This window comes from Stegostoma tigrinum, chromosome 16 (assembly GCF_030684315.1).
Source record: "Stegostoma tigrinum isolate sSteTig4 chromosome 16, sSteTig4.hap1, whole genome shotgun sequence".
Taxonomy (NCBI): Eukaryota; Metazoa; Chordata; class Chondrichthyes; order Orectolobiformes; family Stegostomatidae; genus Stegostoma; species Stegostoma tigrinum.
Genome location: NC_081369.1, coordinates 33,910,729 through 33,930,073, shown reverse-complemented (window position 1 = coordinate 33,930,073; position 19,345 = coordinate 33,910,729). Strand labels below are relative to the sequence as shown.

The 19,345-nt window shown below is 38.3% G+C and overlaps 1 protein-coding gene and 1 long non-coding RNA gene across 7 annotated transcripts in view; one reads left to right on the top strand and one right to left on the bottom strand.

Annotated features, from left to right (window-relative positions):
- tshz3b (teashirt zinc finger homeobox 3b) overlaps nucleotides 1-19,345 on the top strand; it is a 186,742-nt gene that overhangs the window by 92,194 nt on the left and 75,203 nt on the right. For 3 of the 5 annotated variants that reach the window (XR_009446796.1, XR_007249082.2, XM_048546391.2), the window contains exon 3: nucleotides 16,346-16,482. Coding sequence is in view for 2 of the 5 variants with exons in the window: in XM_048546391.2 (XP_048402348.2) it covers nucleotides 16,346-16,482 (137 nt within the window). In the remaining 3 variants the exon portion in view is untranslated. Of the gene's footprint in view, nucleotides 1-14,331; nucleotides 15,582-16,345; nucleotides 16,483-17,317; nucleotides 17,333-19,345 lie in introns of those variants that run through there. The other 2 variants (XM_048546392.2, XM_059651691.1) reach the window with 2 other exon arrangements.
- Nucleotides 7,219-15,578, bottom strand: LOC125459686 (uncharacterized). 2 transcript variants are annotated; one of them, XR_007249083.2, is made up of 3 exons: nucleotides 15,038-15,578; nucleotides 14,686-14,866; nucleotides 7,219-10,625 (listed from the first exon to the last, which is right to left on the bottom strand). It is a non-coding gene; the product is annotated as an uncharacterized LOC125459686 (long non-coding RNA). The 2 variants fall into 2 exon arrangements; XR_007249084.2 differs by lacking the exon at nucleotides 7,219-10,625 and adding an exon at nucleotides 12,883-13,276 and having other exon boundaries at nucleotides 15,038-15,574.

Below are 19,345 nucleotides of genomic sequence, written 5' to 3'. Positions count from 1 at the left end.
TGACAGAGAGGGCTCAATGGCTTCCTTCATATCTATGTTAACTCAAAATATCACAACTAATTTTACTATTGACCAGGTTGCCAAAATTATAAATACTTATTAGGTGTCTGTATGGCAACATTACTAAAACCTGTAATGTAGATCTCACTTCACTTTTTTGAGCCAAATCTAAGTCAAAAGGAACCCACTATTCATAGGTTATGGTAAATGTTTAACTATTTGACACAGAGCAAAGTGCTTACTGGAGACTGAAAGCATTTGTTGACAGAGCACAAAAAGATGCTGAAAATTAAACTAGGCCAACAACAGAAGATATTAAAAAACATAAGAAGGAGTGCATTCTTTCCAGAAACCTACTTTGCCTATCGGAGTAGTCGGAATTATGTAAAATTAGCCTCCTGAGAATTTCTGAACAGCTCATGTCAACTACTTCAGGGATTTGAATGGGAATTTAAGGATATTTGCTGTTGTTCTCCAAAGGTGGATTTTTAGCTCTAAAGATGCATTAAAAAGTCTTCCTACAAAACTATTTAAAGTATTAAGTAATAATCCTTGTCTTTTGCTTCCAGATTATCCAAATGCTCCATTACAGTTTGGGTATGGATCGTATTAGAAGTTTTAGGTCTTCTCTCACATGTTCTTTTGGACATAAAAGCATCTGTCACCCATAAACAATATGACATTTAGAGATAATCCTGTAGCACCAAACATTTAAGTAGGCAATGGCATAGCTCATTGGTACAACGATGGCACCCTTTGAAATCAATATTTTCTAATCAACCTGATTAGAGGTGTTATTACACACCTCTGGAACAGGTGGGACTTGAACTCAGGCATCCTGGCTCAGGAGGTACAGTCACCAGCACTGTACCACAAAGGCCACACTGTCTGATAAAATAAAGTGACTATTGATGTACTATCGAGAGATAACAAGGTGTAAAGCTGGATGAACACAGCAGGCCAAGCAACATCAGAGGAGCAGGAAGGCTGATGTTTTGGGCCGAGACCCTTCTTCAGAAAAATTTAGAAAATATTTATTATACCCGTTTTTCTTCAAACTGCTCCGATAAGGCAGATCAGGCAATCACTTAGTAAGAAAAAAACAGATACAAGTCATAAAGCTTTTATTTCAGAGCAAGTGAAAGTACAGAGGAATTGATCAGACTCACGTTATTCAGTTGTAACATATCTTCACAAAATAATACAAAGGAATGAATTTACGACAGCTTAGGTAAAGCGACTTGACTTCAACTCTTAATCGTCATCCTTTATACTCCAATTTCTGACCATGTGATAGTTTGTCCCTACAGCTTTCTAGTTGAAATCCTCAATCATTTTTTCAACCTGTGCCTGTAACTCTGTTTTTATTTCACCATTTTCCCAGTGAGAGAACCAAAGACTTCTCAACACAATGGGTATGAGTTATTAATAACAATCAAGGTGAGCTAATAATTCTTTAATATTTCTACAATCTTAATGCATATAATATCACAATTAGGATATCTTCCTCCATGATTTTGGGACATTGGAGGATTACGGGACCAATTCAGGGGATTCTAATACTTCCATTTATTTTAGTGACACAAACCAGCTTTTCTTTACTTTCCACTGAATCCTAAACCTGTCATCATTCATTTTTACAGTTTGATAGAGGGCTCACTCCCTGCTAAGGTGGTGGATTGTTCCATACGCTAACAGTGATGCATGAATCAATAATTCCTTTTCCTAAATCATGTTCACAATTTCCTTAATGTATGAGTAGATTTCCCAGTTGTCTTTGTCCTACTTCTGAAATTCTCTGCATCCTTCATGATTACTCTTAAGTCATGTTTATTGTTGATCTGAAAATACATAGTTTTTTAAAGTTGGCAACTGCCCTGTAGAAATGGCTAAGTGCAAATGTCTTTACTAGCTCTTTACTGTAAATATGTTTCAGAATAAAATGTCCTGTTACTTAGTGTTTCTCATGAATCAAGTATTCTGCATCAAGCTGCTACTAATTTCTGATGAGAATCTGTGACCAACTTCTGTAGCTTCAATGGCCTAAAATATGGATTCTGAGGTCATATTCAAATGGTTCAATTTGATCTATTCTTAGTTAAAACTTCAGTGATGAATGGATACAGAGAATATTATTTTCTTTTTACATTTATTTTGTGTAGAAGTGAATATCTATTAAAAAAAATTAATTCTTGTTTTCACCCTTGTTTACCTCAGGTTAAACTCCTCAAACATTCATTGCCACACCCTCTATAAAAAAATCCATATGCAAGCCACAAGCACAATAAACGAGTAGGTGAATTTATATCGTCTGGGCTGGGTAGCGTGGGATGAACAGGTTATCTCCATAAGCCCACAGTTGTGTAAATTCTTCTGGGTCCATTTTTCTAAAATGTTATGACTTCTGCCGTTGTGATTTTCATTGAACGTAGGCTGACACACAACAGAAATATGTGTCATTTGCTTTATAAATACAGACCCTAGAGTCCATGTTAGTTTAGGGACAACCAAAAATAATGCAGAAGAGAACCTACTCAGGGAAAAAGGATCATGAGAGTGATTAATCTACTTTTGTCTCACAGACAAATCATTGGGCAAGCTTGAATGTATCAAATGGCTCTACAAATAACTGGTTAGTAATAAGGAACTAATACCTTCCATTTTCTGGGTTTTAACAATATGTATCATTTAACAGTAATATATTTAACATATAATTGATGCAGTATTTAAAATATTGTGCTATGTAATTTTATAAAATGGCTTACAGACTCACAATTACTATACTAATACAGTTAGTTAGACTATTAATCATGTTAAAGTATAGCAAATGATTTTAAATGCAGCATATTCCAAATCTCAGTTGAATGGATACCCATAAATTCTTGAAAGGCAGGCACTCTGTATGCAAGAAGTAGCAAGTAACAATTTCAGTAAGTAGCAATCCACAGGATGCTTTAACACTCTACAAAGCCAGCATGTGAAAATACTCAATTAACATAAATTCTGAGTATTGTACTATCAATAAGAAGAGTATTTTAGTACCTGTTGCCACAGGATCAGGCAGGATTGAGCGTAAGAAATAGTCTAAATTAACCTGGTAAGAGTATTAAGGACTTGATTAAATATAATTGCAAGCCAATGCTTCAACAATTTAAATTTGATGCTTTAATTAGATATTGTTGTGCTGTTCGTGACAATAAAATGTATCTCTCTCTTGGTACATATAAATATGAGATCTTCTACCAAGGTCAAATTTGAACAATTTGTAACATTAACAAATGTAAATGGTCAAGTTTGAATTTTAAGCTATTTAAGCTGTATAAACAGCAAAATGACATTTTCATATATTTTTCATAAACTGATTCAAAAATGCATGTTAAAGTACAATGTAGAAAACAGAACACTGCTTGAAACTTGGTCTACAAACATGCTAACTTAGAATGTTTACAATATAGATATATAAATACACAGAAATGATGTAAATGAATAGCTGAGTTGTAAAGATCTGTGTTTTCATTAGTAAAAGATAATTCAACTATATGATCATACTACACATCTGGTATGTAAGGAAGTTACTGAAATTATTCTGGTTCTATAGCAAGGGATTGCAAAATATTAAATTTCACCTGCATCTAAAGCATTATTCATAATTAACTATTAATTAATTCTTGATTGTTATTGTTACCAAAACTTGAGCTCCTCATCCTCACAGCAGAAATACCATATCTACCATTACCATTTTAAAACAATCTATTAACCCCTTAACGGTGGATGTGCTCACTACTTTGTGAAAAATTCAACTTAATTTACATATTCAAAAAGCCTACTGTGACATTGGATGAGATGTGACGATAATAAGATAAGGCAAATTGGAGTTTGTAGCATTTACAGTTGTTTTCCCTTAGGTAGGAAGATGGATTACAGGTTGAAAATAAAGTTCACATTACCGGGTTTCTGGATATATTTATTTTTGAAAAATTATTTTAACTTTTCAAAGTTGGCTGGTAATTTATTGCAAGCCTGAACAGAAAAATGTTGTTCTTTGACATGTTTGAAAATTTTGGGTTTTCCAAATCTAGTTTGTAGATAGTGATACATATCCCTTTTGAAGGAGCACATAAATGTATTAACTTTGATACTTCCCATCTATATGTCTGAAATACCAATTTTACAATTAAAAAACAATGTTGGATGTTTCTGTGTCAAATCTGTAAAGTGAGTTTTAAATTCTTCACGTAAAATTTTCTGTCAATGCAGTATTTCATCTCTGCTGTGCTTTTTATCCTTAAGCAGTTACTCCTTAACCAACAATTCTTAGCTTCAAGCAATTTTCATTATTTTTTGAAGAGGAACTGAATCAAATGGAGAAATGCTATATTTGTGTTATTCATTTATTGAAAAGAATTTAAATTCATTTTCCAATTCAGTTGAATATTCACTTCTTATTACCGCTGACTTCTCTGACTGGAACCCTCTGGTCTTCACTGGTGTGTTAAAAGAACAATTTAGTTCACACTTCAAAAGGTATTGGAAATCTGCTGTTAGAGCTGAATAATATCGAAATGGTGATGGGGGTGGGGCGGTACATGAAATTTGATAAGTAACATTTTGCGGAAGTCAGCATTTTTAAGCACAGGCAGTCTATGTATAAAAAGATGATTGATGGCTTGGCACTGCAGTTTAGAATGCTGAAGCTTCAATAGTTAAACTGCAAACTGAGTGGATTGGATTACCTCAGTTCTACAAGACAAATTTCCAATCTTAGTTGTGCCATTAGGGAGAAGTAAGGTGGAAACCAAGTGCTTGTACATATGGAAGAAATAAAGCATTGTTGGACAGCACGCCACACTGGTCTCACACCTTCTAGGGGTACTTAACAGAGCAATACTGAAAAGGTAGAAGGCAAGGTTGTTATTATATTTATCTGACACAATATATTCTTAATTTTATATTTGCCAGCACAGAAAGTGTCAAATACTTCCCCAAAGAAAGGGAAAGATAATTTTGGACATTTGTGCACATCCTGTTACGGTTGGATTGCTGATCAATATTGATTTGAGAGATGGAAGTAGAAGAATGAAACACACAAAAATGATGATTCTGGAAGTGCTAGATTCCATCCTCTGTTCTAGCATGTTTGAAGTTTGTCTTCTTGAGTAATTTCTACATTCAGCTTTCAAAAAACAGAAAATCTTTCGTGACACAAAGAAAACATTCACTGGGCCACGATTTGGTTGTTTTATTGCTCATTTCTTGATGTGGGTTATACAGTCCTAATTGTATGCTCCTTTTACTTGCTAATTCCTGCTTTTGTTGAGGTGAGCTTTAATTTGAGGTATACAGGCATTTGTACTTTCACTGTCACATACTCCTCACCCCAACAATTTATTCGTCTTCAAAGAAGTAGGCTATTCGGTTTAGATTTAGTTTTCATCACATTGGATGATAATAATGAGGCTTCATCTAAAGAATATGTTAACACATCCAAACCTTTTTCCTAGTTTTCAGGTTTAAAGGTCACTGCTAAACCCTTCTTTAGACAAGCCTTCTGGCCATTGTTCAGGTATGTCACAAGTGGGCCAAAAAAAGGGTATGGTATTTGCCAGAGAATCATGCATGTTAAAATAGTAATAGTCTTTAAAAATATTTTTGTGATTGATTATGATGAAACCATGATCATATGGACTGTCAAAAATAATGGCAATTTATATCTAACACTCTGTAGATTTACACAAACCCTAATGCATTTTTCTCGTTCTAATTTTCCCACCTCCAGTCATGAAAATTCTAACAGACTTTATGTTTCCACATGGAGCTACTGACAACCTTCCAGTAACTGACTCAAGCAGTTATTCTTATTGTCTAAACCTAGACATTGAACGTTGGGTGTCATCACAGCTGAGCTCAAGCTTGTTGTGCCCTGACATCCTATACCCACACTTGCTAGCCTGAGTAATTGGAGAAAAGTGAGGTTTGAGAATCCCAGGTTTCCACAGCAGTAAAGGCAATTCTTGTCATCTGTCAGTAAATCAGCTAATTCAGCTAACTCAGCAGAGCCCAAATGCAAACCTCAGATCATGCCCACTTTATAGTTTTGTCCCACGCCAGTAGTAGATTTACCTATACTAAGCCACTGGATTAGCTTTGAAATTCCAGTGTTCTATAAAAATGTCAACTTTATCTGTGAATTACTGAAGTAGTTGTTAATAAGGCTTAATCACACATTGGTTCTTGTGCACCAGGATTATTCTCATTTGTCCTCATGTGCCGTGATCTATGTTAAGTTCCAATGTTAAATCCAATGAAGTGCTCATGCAAAGTGTATTGACATGCACATTGTGTTGAGTAGATTTGTCCACTGGAGCTTTACAATGTTAAAATGTAGAAAACAGGTAAACAGTATGTTGTATGACTGCTCTTCTTCACTTCTTACTGAAATATGGCTAGAAATTCAGTAATGCAGTCCATATTTAATGGTAATTTGCATTCGTACTTCTACATTGATTCAACAGAAAAATCATAGTGTCTGTCTTGATCTGTTGGAGGAAATGTAATATGGAGTTAAAATATCTAAATATGGGAATGGGGGAAGGGAGTAGGTGTGCGAAGTAATCTGTACAAACTTGGTAAGGCATTCGTGCTATACATCAATATCAACATGCAAGATAACAGGCCATCCAATACTTGTTTTAGGTGATTTGATTACACGTCAATATTTACACTATGCTGTATCACAGTACTTGGAGGCTGGATTGGAACTGTTTCTGCAAAATGGGTTCATAGCACTAGGTCATGGGATAGTCAAAACTATTGTATCCTTGGGGCCAACAAAATGATAATTAATCTGTACTTTTAGTCAAAGAAGCAGCTCTTTGCAACTCACTAATCAAAGCCAAAACTCAAATCTTGACAATTTTAACTGACTTCATGAAGTTTTCATTACATATCTGAATTTCAAATCACTAACACATATTAACAAGAATTATTGAAAAATGTATAAAATAAAATCATTTTGAATGGTGTTTTACAAAGTGAATCCTGGCAGTGCCATCCTTTTATTATACTTTGTGCCTTTAAAGAATCCATATATATACTTGTATCATTAGCAGCATGTTCAACAGTTTATCACTCATGTTAAAGATTGCCTGGTGAGTTATAAAGTGGTAGCCTTTCGAGTTAATACAAGAATTCTGAATACCTGGTGGTGTAGACCTGAAATCATAAATACAATCAATGGTAGTGTGGGCACTAGATATCTCAGCCATTTTATAAAGACTTTGCATTATTCTATGACAAAACATCTCATCAGCAAAAAAAATGTTGAAATTTGTGATACTCTTCAGCCAAAACATCAAATACCATTATTGTCAAGTAAGTAAATGATTACAGCCTGAAGCCAACGATGTCACCTACTTGGAACTGAAATGATCCAGCAGCAAACAAAGCACAACAGCAGCCAAATTTGAATCTCTGGTGGCAGCATTCTATTCTGCCTGTCCTCTGAGACAGTGTTCTTTACTATGTTCACAAGGCAATCGAGTGCAGCACCTGAAAGATGGAACTGTTTTCTCACTAGTGAACAACGATTGTAAAGACAATATTTGTTTTTCCTCTCACTCCTCCTGCCTTTGTCCATACCATTTAGTTCACATCAAAACTCAAGTAAAATGGCCCATACCTAGATTTAACTCATCTTGGGTGGTTTATTCATATACACCATGACCTCATTTGAATTAACATTATATAATTATTCAGACTGTTCATTTTAGGCAGTAGTTTGAACAACTTATTTTTAATCATTATTGAAAGTGCATAATCCACCAACATGAACCATGTTGGAGGGGTGGGGAGGTGTATATTTGATTTTGGTCCTTCGACCCTCCTTAAATTGTAGATGCAACATGTGAAATATTGCATTTCCATACAGCCAAGTTCCAATATTGGACACAAATGCAAATCATTTGAGGTTGATAATTCCTAATTAATCATACTATTTGGAATACAGCACTTTGACTGGTCGAAATCTACAATACCAAATTTGGTTGAATACACTGATTCTTGATGGTATAGATTTCTTCATGCGCTTAGCAATCTGTTTTCTTACCAAAGTAGCCCTATCAAACTATCATCAGCACTCTGCACAACAGTTTATATCCTGGAAATTAAGGAAATCTATTAATTGTTTTATATTCAAAAGCAGTCTACAGCGCCTTACATCAGCATTGCTAACCAAGAATGAAAATTAAAAGAAATGCTAACCAGATACCAGAACTTTCAGATCAATACATGAAAGGGCTAAGCAACAAGCATTTCACTATGTCAAGACAACTATGAGACAAAAGAAGAAACTATATTTTAACCAACCATAATTGCATAGTTGCTGTACAGAATATGGACACAAATAATATCCAAAAAATTAGAAAATATTGTGATTGTTCTGTTGCATATTACATATATATTCTAGCTTATTGACATTTCCCGTATCAACCAATGAACCACCAATAATCCTCTCCAACATCATTGCCTGCAAGATCTGCAATAACATCAATCACAAAACAAGAAAAATCTATCACGCAACTCACCAAATTTTGAATAAAACTCATTGATTCATATTCTTATTCATATGGCATAATATTGGATCTAAATGTCTGAGAATGAAACTATATAATTGTTATTTACTGCAATAATGTAAAAGTACCTTTATTCAATCACCTTTACAATGATAAGTTCACTGCAAACAAAATTAGTTAAGTTAATGAAGAATAATCATTGTTTCCAAAAGAGTTCAGATATCCTTTTGCACACTAAGGAGTACTGACACATTTGTGCATCTTGCACCAAAACATTTATTATGTTTCATATATTATATGCAGAACTAACTTTATAAAGCTAAACAAATGTAAGCTATTTGCATATTGTGTGTTGATTGTACTATGATAATAAATGTCGCTTATACAATGGCATAACGTCACAAAATAATAACTCAGTAGTTAATAATATCAATACAAATGATTGAATCTATGTTCATTTATGAAAAGATATAGCAGAGTTCTTGATTCTCCTGTTAATTGTACATTACTTGATGCAATATCCATGTTATTTTTAGTTTGAGAAATAATGACACAATTTTAATGTTAAGGCTTTCTTGCATGCTAAAAATTAAGTGTCAAATTTTGCTAAAAATGTCAAATGTGTTCATTTTGAGAAAAGGTGACATTGCGGAAATTGTTCATTTTGTTTTGGAGCTGTGTGTGTGGAGAAAGCTGCAGAACTAATTCTTAGCACACAATAATTTCTAAAATACCGCTCTTAACTAAGTTCTAGATTGTGAAGTGTATCTTATGAAGAATATCCCAAATGACAATTTGCAGTCTGTGCCTTCCAAGATAGAATAGAAAGGGCTTGGTGTCATTATATATATGTCAAGCCTTAACTAACCGGGAAATTAGAAGAAATACAGCTTATTCATGGAGACAAGTGCAAACTCTCCTGGATCTGTTCCCACAAACCTTCTGCTTAACACACACAGATTTTCATGATTTTACATGCTAGAGATAGATATATTCTTTATGATGCTTGTAGGCAATCTATGTGGGTGTCTCAATTTCTGAAAATAAATACACTATGATAGAAATACACAGGATTGCAAATAGAAATACTTACAAAATAAGCTTCTTAATTATTTTACTCTTTTACTCGCTGGTATGAGAAAATGGTATCATACTCTTGCTCACAATTTATCCAGTTTACATGATGGAAGTGATAATTTTACTAAGATTTAAATAATCATTTGATTTGAATGTTTGCAATAGTATATGAATCCCAGCATATCTGTGAAGCAGCGAAGGACATGGAATCACTACTGCTTCCTGTGTTCCATAACTGTTTCCAACCCTCTGCCTTGCTCTTCTTTTAAGACAGTTTTCTAAACAAATGTCTTTGACAAAGTATTTGACTCCCTCTCCTAATATCAATTTCTGGTCCGGTTACACTTCTGTGAGACATCATGGGCTGTTTCACAATGATAATGCTGTTGCGTAAATGCAGTTTGTTGTGGTTCGTGTCCCACATTATAGTTTTCTATCACTTTGGGGCACATTCATGGCATCGATAATGGTGACAATCAGTGTAAAGGGTTGGTATTTGCACCTTGTACACTCTGTGGCATGACTACTACTCACTAAAGCTGTGTTGCAATTAATTGTGATTATATAATGGTTCTTTTCTACTCTAAATGATTGAGAAATCATGTGTTAACTTGAATATTAGTTGCATTTTATGTATAAATAAAGCAACTAACCTTCTACGGCATCAAGTGTACAAATTGTAAGCTGTAGGTTGATAATTCAACAGCAGGTGATAGGAGTACTGCAAAGGTTAATTGCTGACAGTGGAGACAACTATCACAATAAATATTTTTATCACTAACATTGATGAGAATCAATATGGTGCTCATTGCAGGTCTAGTTCTGCTCATTTTTACTTTTGGATCTGGATAAATTCCTTAGGGAATTTTACAATTAAATTTTTAGGATGCTGTCACAGGCTTTTCAGTGGGAGGTTTGCATTTCTTTGGGAAGCTGTGATTGCAGCTGATGCTGCTCCTAGTTTTCAGATGTGGGCTGCTGAAAAAAATATTCACCGGTCAGTATGGCATACAATAAAATCTGAGCAATTATGACGGCTGATAATTTTGAAAATGGTTAAAATAGATTGAACTACTCTTTGAACTGAATTTGACGGAACTATTTTAAAGAAAGGTTAAAATGAATCGGAGCTCCTCAGCTAACTCCGAACATTTGCAAGCGCAGTCCAGTCCCTAACACCAAAACATGGTGAGAAGTATGCAACACGAGTATAAAGTCTCCACGTGACTACAGTAAACTTTCTGAAAGAGTTTTAGTTGTATTTTTTTAAAGTAAGTACGGAGATGCTAAATTGAATTTGTCCTGCATCGTTGGAAATCGGCTTCCCATTTTGAACACAAACAACTGTATCTGTGTTGGGAATGCTGGTCGATGATGACGGAAAATAGATGTCCCCAGAAAAAAAGTGAAAATTTTTCACCAGCAGAACTAATTCGGAATGTGCGGAACTACAACCGTTTGTAAAATCCTTTCCTGCTAGACGGTATTTACACTGCAGAGTTTATCAGCATCTTAACGCCATTACGAAATGAAAGCCACTTGGTAAAAATGTTACTGCAAAATACTGTAACATTTTGGCGAAATGGAAAGTATATGATTATCTTTGCAATAAATCTTGGTACATTGTTTTCAGATCAAGGACAATTTCTTAGCGGTTGCTGTGGTGGGTAATTTATAAAGCAAATATTTCGGTTGTTTGGATAAACACGTCAACAAACGATCTTGGTTCGTTACCATTCCTGTTGGATGTAGCATCATATCATCAAAAGGATTTATATAAAAAAGAACTGGATTCTCTGTGGGTTCTTTGCGAGCAGTGATATTATCTGCTATGGCAGAAATGCGTCTGATTGGAGAAGGCAGACAGCAACATTTATAATATTTTGTTTTAGCAATGGAGCAATTTAGCAATGTCATTCTCGGGTTCAACGCCGGATCATGAGCGACAGTGTGCTGTACATCTTTTATGCGGCAACAAAGCTGAAACTCGACTGAAACTTCGAAACCTGTTCTGCCCCCATCAGCTGTCTGAGTTAAATGTTACGCCATACACTCATAACAATTACAGTAGATGTTTTAAATATCAACCCTTGATATCACCAATTAATAATTAGAGATGATGGTGTGACTTGTTCTTCGGAGTTGGGTGGAAGATATTATTTGGCCAGAAACGATCTCTTTGCTATGGTTTGCGTTTAATTTTTGATTCTGCAGTACAGCTTTCGGCGTTCCCTGTGACCTTTCTTTGTTAGTTAAGAACAGATAGATGACTTTACAACTTTTAAAAGGCGGTCCATCTAGTCTTCCATTTCACTCGTTCGTTTTGATTAACATGACTTTTGAGCTCAGATCGGATCCCTCACCTGCCTAAGACGATGTACGTGAGGGCCCTGAAGATTCCTTCGGGATCTAGTTTAAGGCGTTAAAACTGCAATTCGACATTCTCTGAGCGTCACGCAGACTTTTAAAGAATCCAGAAACACGGCTTTTACTGCACATTTCGAGTCGCGACAGTCAATGCAAACTTCAGTCCACTGCTGTTTATTGCCTTGGTGTGTTTGCACTCATTTTGTCTAAAAAAAGTCCTCTACCCCGGGCTTTGCTAATGACCTGCTAATCAGATGTGTAACAGGATATGATCTGAGCATGTATTTACCGGATGCATATAAATACAGTCAGCACGCGGAGTACAGACCAGTCTTCAGAGAACACAGGAAACGTGCTATACTGTAAAACAATTTTAAAAAAGCTCGAAATGAATTGATCAGACATGTATCTGCCCGTCTGCGAGGCATCAGCTCAAATCAGAGTGACTTTGAAGCAACTACAGTCTCTGACCAGTGCACACATCAAACTGGGAGTCTCCCGCCCGGTTCGAACACAAAAGCAGCTTCGCTAGGAGTGTCTGCCCGGCAGATTTATTGTTCGGACTCCTAAAACTGCATAGAACCCGCCCAAATGATTACAATCACGAGTGGAAAAGATATAAAACCCATAACTATCAGTCATCTGAGTCCAGGCAGGGCAAAGGACTTTCTCAGAACGGTTCCAGAGCCCTGCCCCCTCCACACCCCTCCTCCTCCCACCCCAACCCACCCCCGGACGCCCTCAGTCCCAGGACATCTGACTTTCACAGGAACTCGTTCTTTGGTCCCTCGCCAAGGCGCTACTTATTCTCATATATTGAAAATATTTAAAGTATGAATTCTACCGAGCAGCAACCCAAAACGCCGAGTCAATTTCACGCATTGGGAACGTTGCGAGAATAATTTAAAAGTTAATTTTAATGTCCCTTACAGACAAATCAATTTTTAGTGCCGAACATAACAGTACATTTGAGCAGATGGGGGGGTTCATTGAACGATAGACAGCAGACTGTATTCACCAAAAACGGAGGGGAAAACACTGGAACACTGTTCATCGAACTCGGACCTGTAATCTATATCGATTACTTTGTGTTGGGGTGATTGTTAATTCGTATGCATCAAAACGCTCCAGTAAATAGATAATTAAAAGTGTCATTATAAATGATTCCAACGTGCAGATATGCATCGTGCAACTTAACATGTACTTCCGTCGGTAGCAAATTGTTCTCATATAAGAAGCTTCGCCGCAACTAAAAAAGATACCTAAATCAAGAAACGAAGTTAGGGTTGTCAAAATAATTACGAATGATTGGCACCATGTTGTTTATAACATGTAAATATACAAGTTGGACAACTTTGACAAAAAAAATCCCCAACTTGCACTCTGCTGTTGTGCTTTCTGGACACTGGTCGAAGCGAAAACTACGAAATTCCAGATAATGTGACCCGCATTTTGGACAACTACAAGATGTTCACTAAGTATGCGCGTTGGGACAGAACAATGTTGACTCGGCGACAATATCTGCGGTTTTATATAAAATATTTTAGCCATATCTTGGGAGGGGCCTTCTGCGAAACACGCGTTTCCAAAAACTCCAGCTTGAATAGGCGGGTGTGTTTGAATTTAAGATTTTTTTTATTGAAATAAATGGCCTGAACTCCATAATATTGAGAAGTTCAAAAGGGAGGTAAGATAATCAGAACATAAATTGACAAATACAATTTGTGTTAAAATTGTGGATTTAATTTTGTGCCAGTGTGGGGTCATAATGCCGGGTGGAATTCATGCAGAAATGCTGTCATTTACATAATTGTATCAGTTTCACTATCAACACCATCAAAAATTGAAAAACTTAGAATGGCCTGAACCGTAAACAACAGTTAAAGTGTTGGCCCACTATTGTTGTTCTGGATGGAATATAATTAAATACTCCACATTAATCTGCACACCGTCCGTGTAATAAACGGCACTCCCGAATTACTATACATCCTTACAATCGCTCTGTTAAAATGTTACCATTATCTGCTGAGGTTATATACAAAATCAAGTTACTAACAGAAGAATGAGTTTTAAATAACACAAAGTAGGGTTGAACTAAGTAAAAAGCTGGAAGGCCATCCAGGGCTGACTGAGCACAGGGCTGTGGTGATATTCTGAAATGTGGCTCTGAGTGAAAAAAAAAGTTGGCCCCCTTTCTATACTAAGACGATGTGTGAATGTCAGTGAGTGGGGTGAGACAGCTGATGAAGTTGCTTGTGAAGGGGGCGGCAGTGATTGCGAGGCTGGTTTGTTGTTGCCGTGTAATTGTGTGGTGCTGGACGGTTTTTTGTGTGTTGTGTCTAACACGGAGAGATCGCGCCTGATGTGCTCTGGTGTCGTTGTTGGAGTGTGCACACAGCGTGACACTGATGGATGCGCCAATGGTTAGACGGACAGATGTTAGGGCGGATCTAACGGAATGTGCACGTCTAGATTGGGCTAAAACCATCTCGAATCCGTGAAAGTCACTTAGTCAGCCCTAAAGGCAAGCCGGGGAAGATGCAGGTACCCTGTATGGCCGGCCGAATTGCTCCTTTTCCCATCAGAGCGGACTGAATGGAGAGCCCCCTGCGACTGGCGATGAGATAAAGCTGACCAAATTTGGCAGGAGAAGCAGAATTTGACAACTCACCACTTTTTCCCCCCTCTCTCTCTCTCTTTCTTTCTCACGTCAAACAATTCGTCATTTCCAGGAGCACCCACACTTCCCGGGACTCGGCGACTTGTAATGTTCATCCTGTGACAAGCTGGAAAAACAGACACCTTAACCACGAGCACCAGCCGAAAGTGAAGCGGATTTTTCGGTGCGGGAACTTGGGGAGGGGAAGCGAGAAAAAAAACACACGAAAGAGATTAGAAATAAAAGTCGGCACGGCGCGCAAGAAGTTATGACGCAGGATATTTAAATCTGCCCAGTTTTTCAAACATTTGGAATGCTTCCAGGGCTTGAGAGAACGGGGGAGACTGGCGATTCCCGATCTTACCAGCTCTGATCTGCCCTCATCTTCTGCTCAACTCCTCTCAAGAATTTGCTACCGCCTGCCTGACACCTTGAAAAGAAACGCGTCTGGGACAGAAAGATGGCCCTGCTCTGCTCTGGCTGTCACTAAATACTTATCTGCCAAGAAAAAAAAGTGCAGTTGGTATCCAAGAAACTGTTTGGCATTTGCTGATCCATGTTCTCCAAAGCAGTTGAACACAGTTCGAGTCCGGCCCCTTCTTCTGATCTTCATTTCCGTAAGGGGCGCGTAATCGAGTTCCAAGCCAATCGATCCTTGTCTAAATGGAGGTTCCTGAAAGCTATCTAGGCGAGAGGTTCACCGGCGAGCAGCAGGAAGCTGGCGCGTCCCCCCGGCACAGCCCCGCCACAGCCCCCGGGGCGTGAGGCTCCGCCGGCGGGCCACCCCCTCTCCGCTCCCGCAGGCACCGAGAGGCATCAGGGCGGCGGGCAGTAGCTGGACTCCCGGCTCGTATGAGCCCTCAGCGAGAGAGAGCCAGCCTCAGTCAGCACCCAGCCGAGCAAACCCTGTGAGTAAAATGTAAAAACAACGCCACCTCCTCCTCCTGCCCAGCGGGCCGCCGGCTTCAGCACTTCAACAAGTACTTTGCCCAAACCCAGCTGCTGAATAACCTGGGAGGGGGGGGGGGGGTGTGCTGGCTGCCACTAGTTTGCGGGGGGGGGGGGGGGGGGGGGATGAGAAACACAACTTAGTTCACCCTCTTACACTTCCATTTCCTTCCCCGTAAATAAACTTATTTTAAAAAGTGAGGGGTTTTATTTTTAAAATGATCACAATGTAACCCAACTTGGGGAGCAGCCGTGTTGTTGCTGTGTGTTTTGTTTTGAAAGAAAAGAAGATACAAGAAAGGTATGTTTAGGGAAGTGAGTGAGCTAGGGGATCATGAATGTAATGGCCCTGGGATGAAGGATCCTGACGATCCGGGATTGTGTGTGTGTGTGTGTCTGTGTTGTTTTTTTTTAATTTTATTTGGAAGTTGACAGTTAAAGAATGTCGACTTTGGGTGACGCGATGAGCTCGTTTTCTTTTAAGCTTGCCTGTTGCAGCTCCCAGCGAGTGGCTGTGAGGATCCGAGACGATATGTTGTATGGAGTGAGTGAATGAGTGAGTGGAGAGACTGCCACAGTCTCTCTCTCTCTCTCTCACTGACTGACTGCTTCTGCTCCCTTCTCCCTCCCTCTCTCTCTCTCTCTCTCTCCTTCTCCCTTTTTGAGTCCGTGTCTCACTTTTTTTTCCTCTCTCCTCTCTCTTCGTATTTACCCGCTCCGCCAGCCCGAAGCTCCGACGCAGTTTGCATGAAAACGCCGCCCGGCCGCCGCGCAGCCACCTTGGAAGGAGTTGGGGATCTGTCGGGCTAACTCTGACCAGCATGCCGAGAAGGAAGCAGCAAGCGCCCCGGCGCTCCGCAGGTACAATCCCATGTGGGAGTGACAGAGGGAGTGGATGGAGGGAGGGGAAGTGGGCAACACATCATTTGCTGCTTTTTTAAAAAAAATGATGATCCTGCCGTCCTGAAGAGAGAAACAAAAAAAAGCCTTCTTTGGTTAACTTGTGTCGCACACTACTTCACCTTCTCCCAACTCCCACCCCCTCCAAAAAAAATCTGGATGGCTCAGAGTTTTAATGTTTTTATCTTAAGACATGTACAAAACAAAACAAAAAGTAATTGTCAGCGGGACGCTCAGGCTGCTGTAACTGACAGGGTTTTCCCAGTCTGTACTTTTTAAAATGCGCTTTATTTATATTTATCCATAAAAATGTCAAGTCCAGTTAAGTTTCCCCCACCTCTCTCTCTCTCTCGCTCAGTGTATTTGTTCGAGGAACTAGGAAGCTCCACCGTCAACAATGGGGGTTGTGGAATGGAACTGGTTTTTATAGACAATTGCCATCCTTGATTTGATGCCTGATTGATTGCTTGTCATCTGGCGTGCTTTGATCTATTCATTCCCGATAAACATCAATAAATCACTCACCATGGCAACGCACATGCCTATGACGTAACACCTCCCCTGTCATCTAGCTGTCAAACCACTTTCCCCCCCCCAAAAAAGAAGCTGGAGATCGGACAAGTTTTTTTTTAAAGAGAGAGATAAAAGGTGTTGACAGCAACTTTAATGCATGTCTTTTAAGGGATGGAAGAATAGCACTATTCTATCAAAATGACCCGTCAAAACGACTTTGTTTCATATTTGATTTAATTGTCTCTCTCCTGACAGGCACATTCATCAATAGCTTAATGGTCAATCAGAAGTTGGCAGAGTGAGTGCTTTCATTCTTTCCCATACACAGGCTTTGGCGTACTTTATCAAAATGCCTTTGCCTAATGGATATAGGGAAGGGGGTGTTGATGACTGAAAGACCACTTATTTAAAAGAAGGGGGAAAGAGTAGTTATGCTGCTGATGGGTAGATGAAGACAAATTAGTGAGCAGTGCATGATTTTTTTCCCCTCTGTTTTGTTAGAGGCACAGCAACTTCCTGTAATTTTTTTTCTCTTGGCCCTCACAGCTGCAAGTTATAAGGTTCATGACTGCTTTGTGGTGTACAAAGAGTGATGACAAATTGATTGCTCTGTAGTGATGGAAGTAGCACACACACAAAAAAAAATGTCGGCTGATGTGCTGTGATGGTAACTTCGGGAAACCAGTCCCCAGCAACCTTGAGTGGATTGAGTATACACAAGATTTCCCAAACTGAAAGGTCCGCTCAGCCGTAAAAAAAGAAAAGTTGTTTTGCCAGCTTCATTAGTGTTCACCTAATTAGCTGTAAACCTGATGGATTCCTGACAGGTTCAATGATTGGAGATGACAAGCTCCACGCACTGTCATACAGCAGAATTAGGTTTGCAGCTAGTTTGATGTAATCAAGTTGATACTACACAGTCCTAGTTGCCTTTAGTTGTGCATTAACTCAATTTTCTGCTGCAGGTGACAAATGGGCTTTGGTACCTGGATAATCATGTCACAGAAATTAGGGCCTTTTAATGGTCTCTGGTAGAATAACAACAACAATGAACAAATCCCAGCAATGGATTTACTTTTGTAGATATAACAGACAGGTGCTGAAATTCTTTATGTCTTGTTGGTTTGTGACAGCATATTGTGAATTGTCTAATGGAGAAGACTAGAATTATCACAAAGAAAGATTGATTTAACGTAGAGGCTCACTAAGACAGAAATCAACAATCATCAAAGGTAACAGGGCAGGATAAGTGTACAGCATCATGCAATTTCTAAAAGAGTTTGTAATAACATATTTGTATGAGAGGATTTGCTAGTTGTCTCTCATCAACTTAAGCAGAAATGTTTCCATTCTACTGTGAATACAGATATAATAAAAAGTCTTTCAACATTATTTTTAAAAGGTAGTGTGAAAATGAGTAAAGCAAGCAGTATGCTTCCTTTTTTTCTTGTCGTGGTGTATAAAAGTTTATAATTTTTCCATCAACAGTGCTATCCCTATTTAGATACATGATAATCTGCAGAAGGAAAAGTATATTAATCATAGAGATAAACTACGTGGAGCACAAAGCTGTACTGTACTCATTGGATTAAGATAATCTGTTTAGTTGTTTTGCCATCATCCCAAACATGAAGAAAGCAGCAAGAGGTAGAATACCTACAGAGGTACTTGTGGTTGACTGTTGCAGTGTTATTTGCCTGCAAACCTGCCACACATTGCTCTGCTGGATGGAGATTCTCCCTAGCAGCCAACTGACAGAATGATTAGTTATGGCCGTTTTCGGCTTTTGCAAGGGATGAACAACAAAGAGAAAAGAAGGAAAAAAGCATAACCATAAGGCTGCCTGAAAGTTTCTTTGAAATATTTAACCAGTAAACAGAATTTTCCAGAATCAACTGGCATTGCCTCCATTAGCTTGACAGCTGTCAATTAAGGCTTCAGTGCTCTCACGGGCAACAGTTTATTGCATACAGTTGATGCTGTCATTTTGTTCCCAGTTTTGCCTTGAGCACTATCATGAGCAGGAGTGAAATAGTCAATAACTGATGTATCAGCAGTTATTTCTTAAATTGGCTCACAAGTCTGCATTTTTCTTTTGCTAAAGATTGTTTTGTAAAGTGATTAGAATGAATTGTGACTGCTGCAGGGTTATGGGAATGCAGTGAAGCCAGGATGAGTTAGCAGGATGAGACTGGTTCATTTTGCAACAATGTGGCTCATAGGATTGTTAGGGCTGGGCTATGATTGAGTGAAAAGGACATCATCTGTCAATCCATCAATTCTGTTATTTGAAATTGAGAATTCAGAAAAG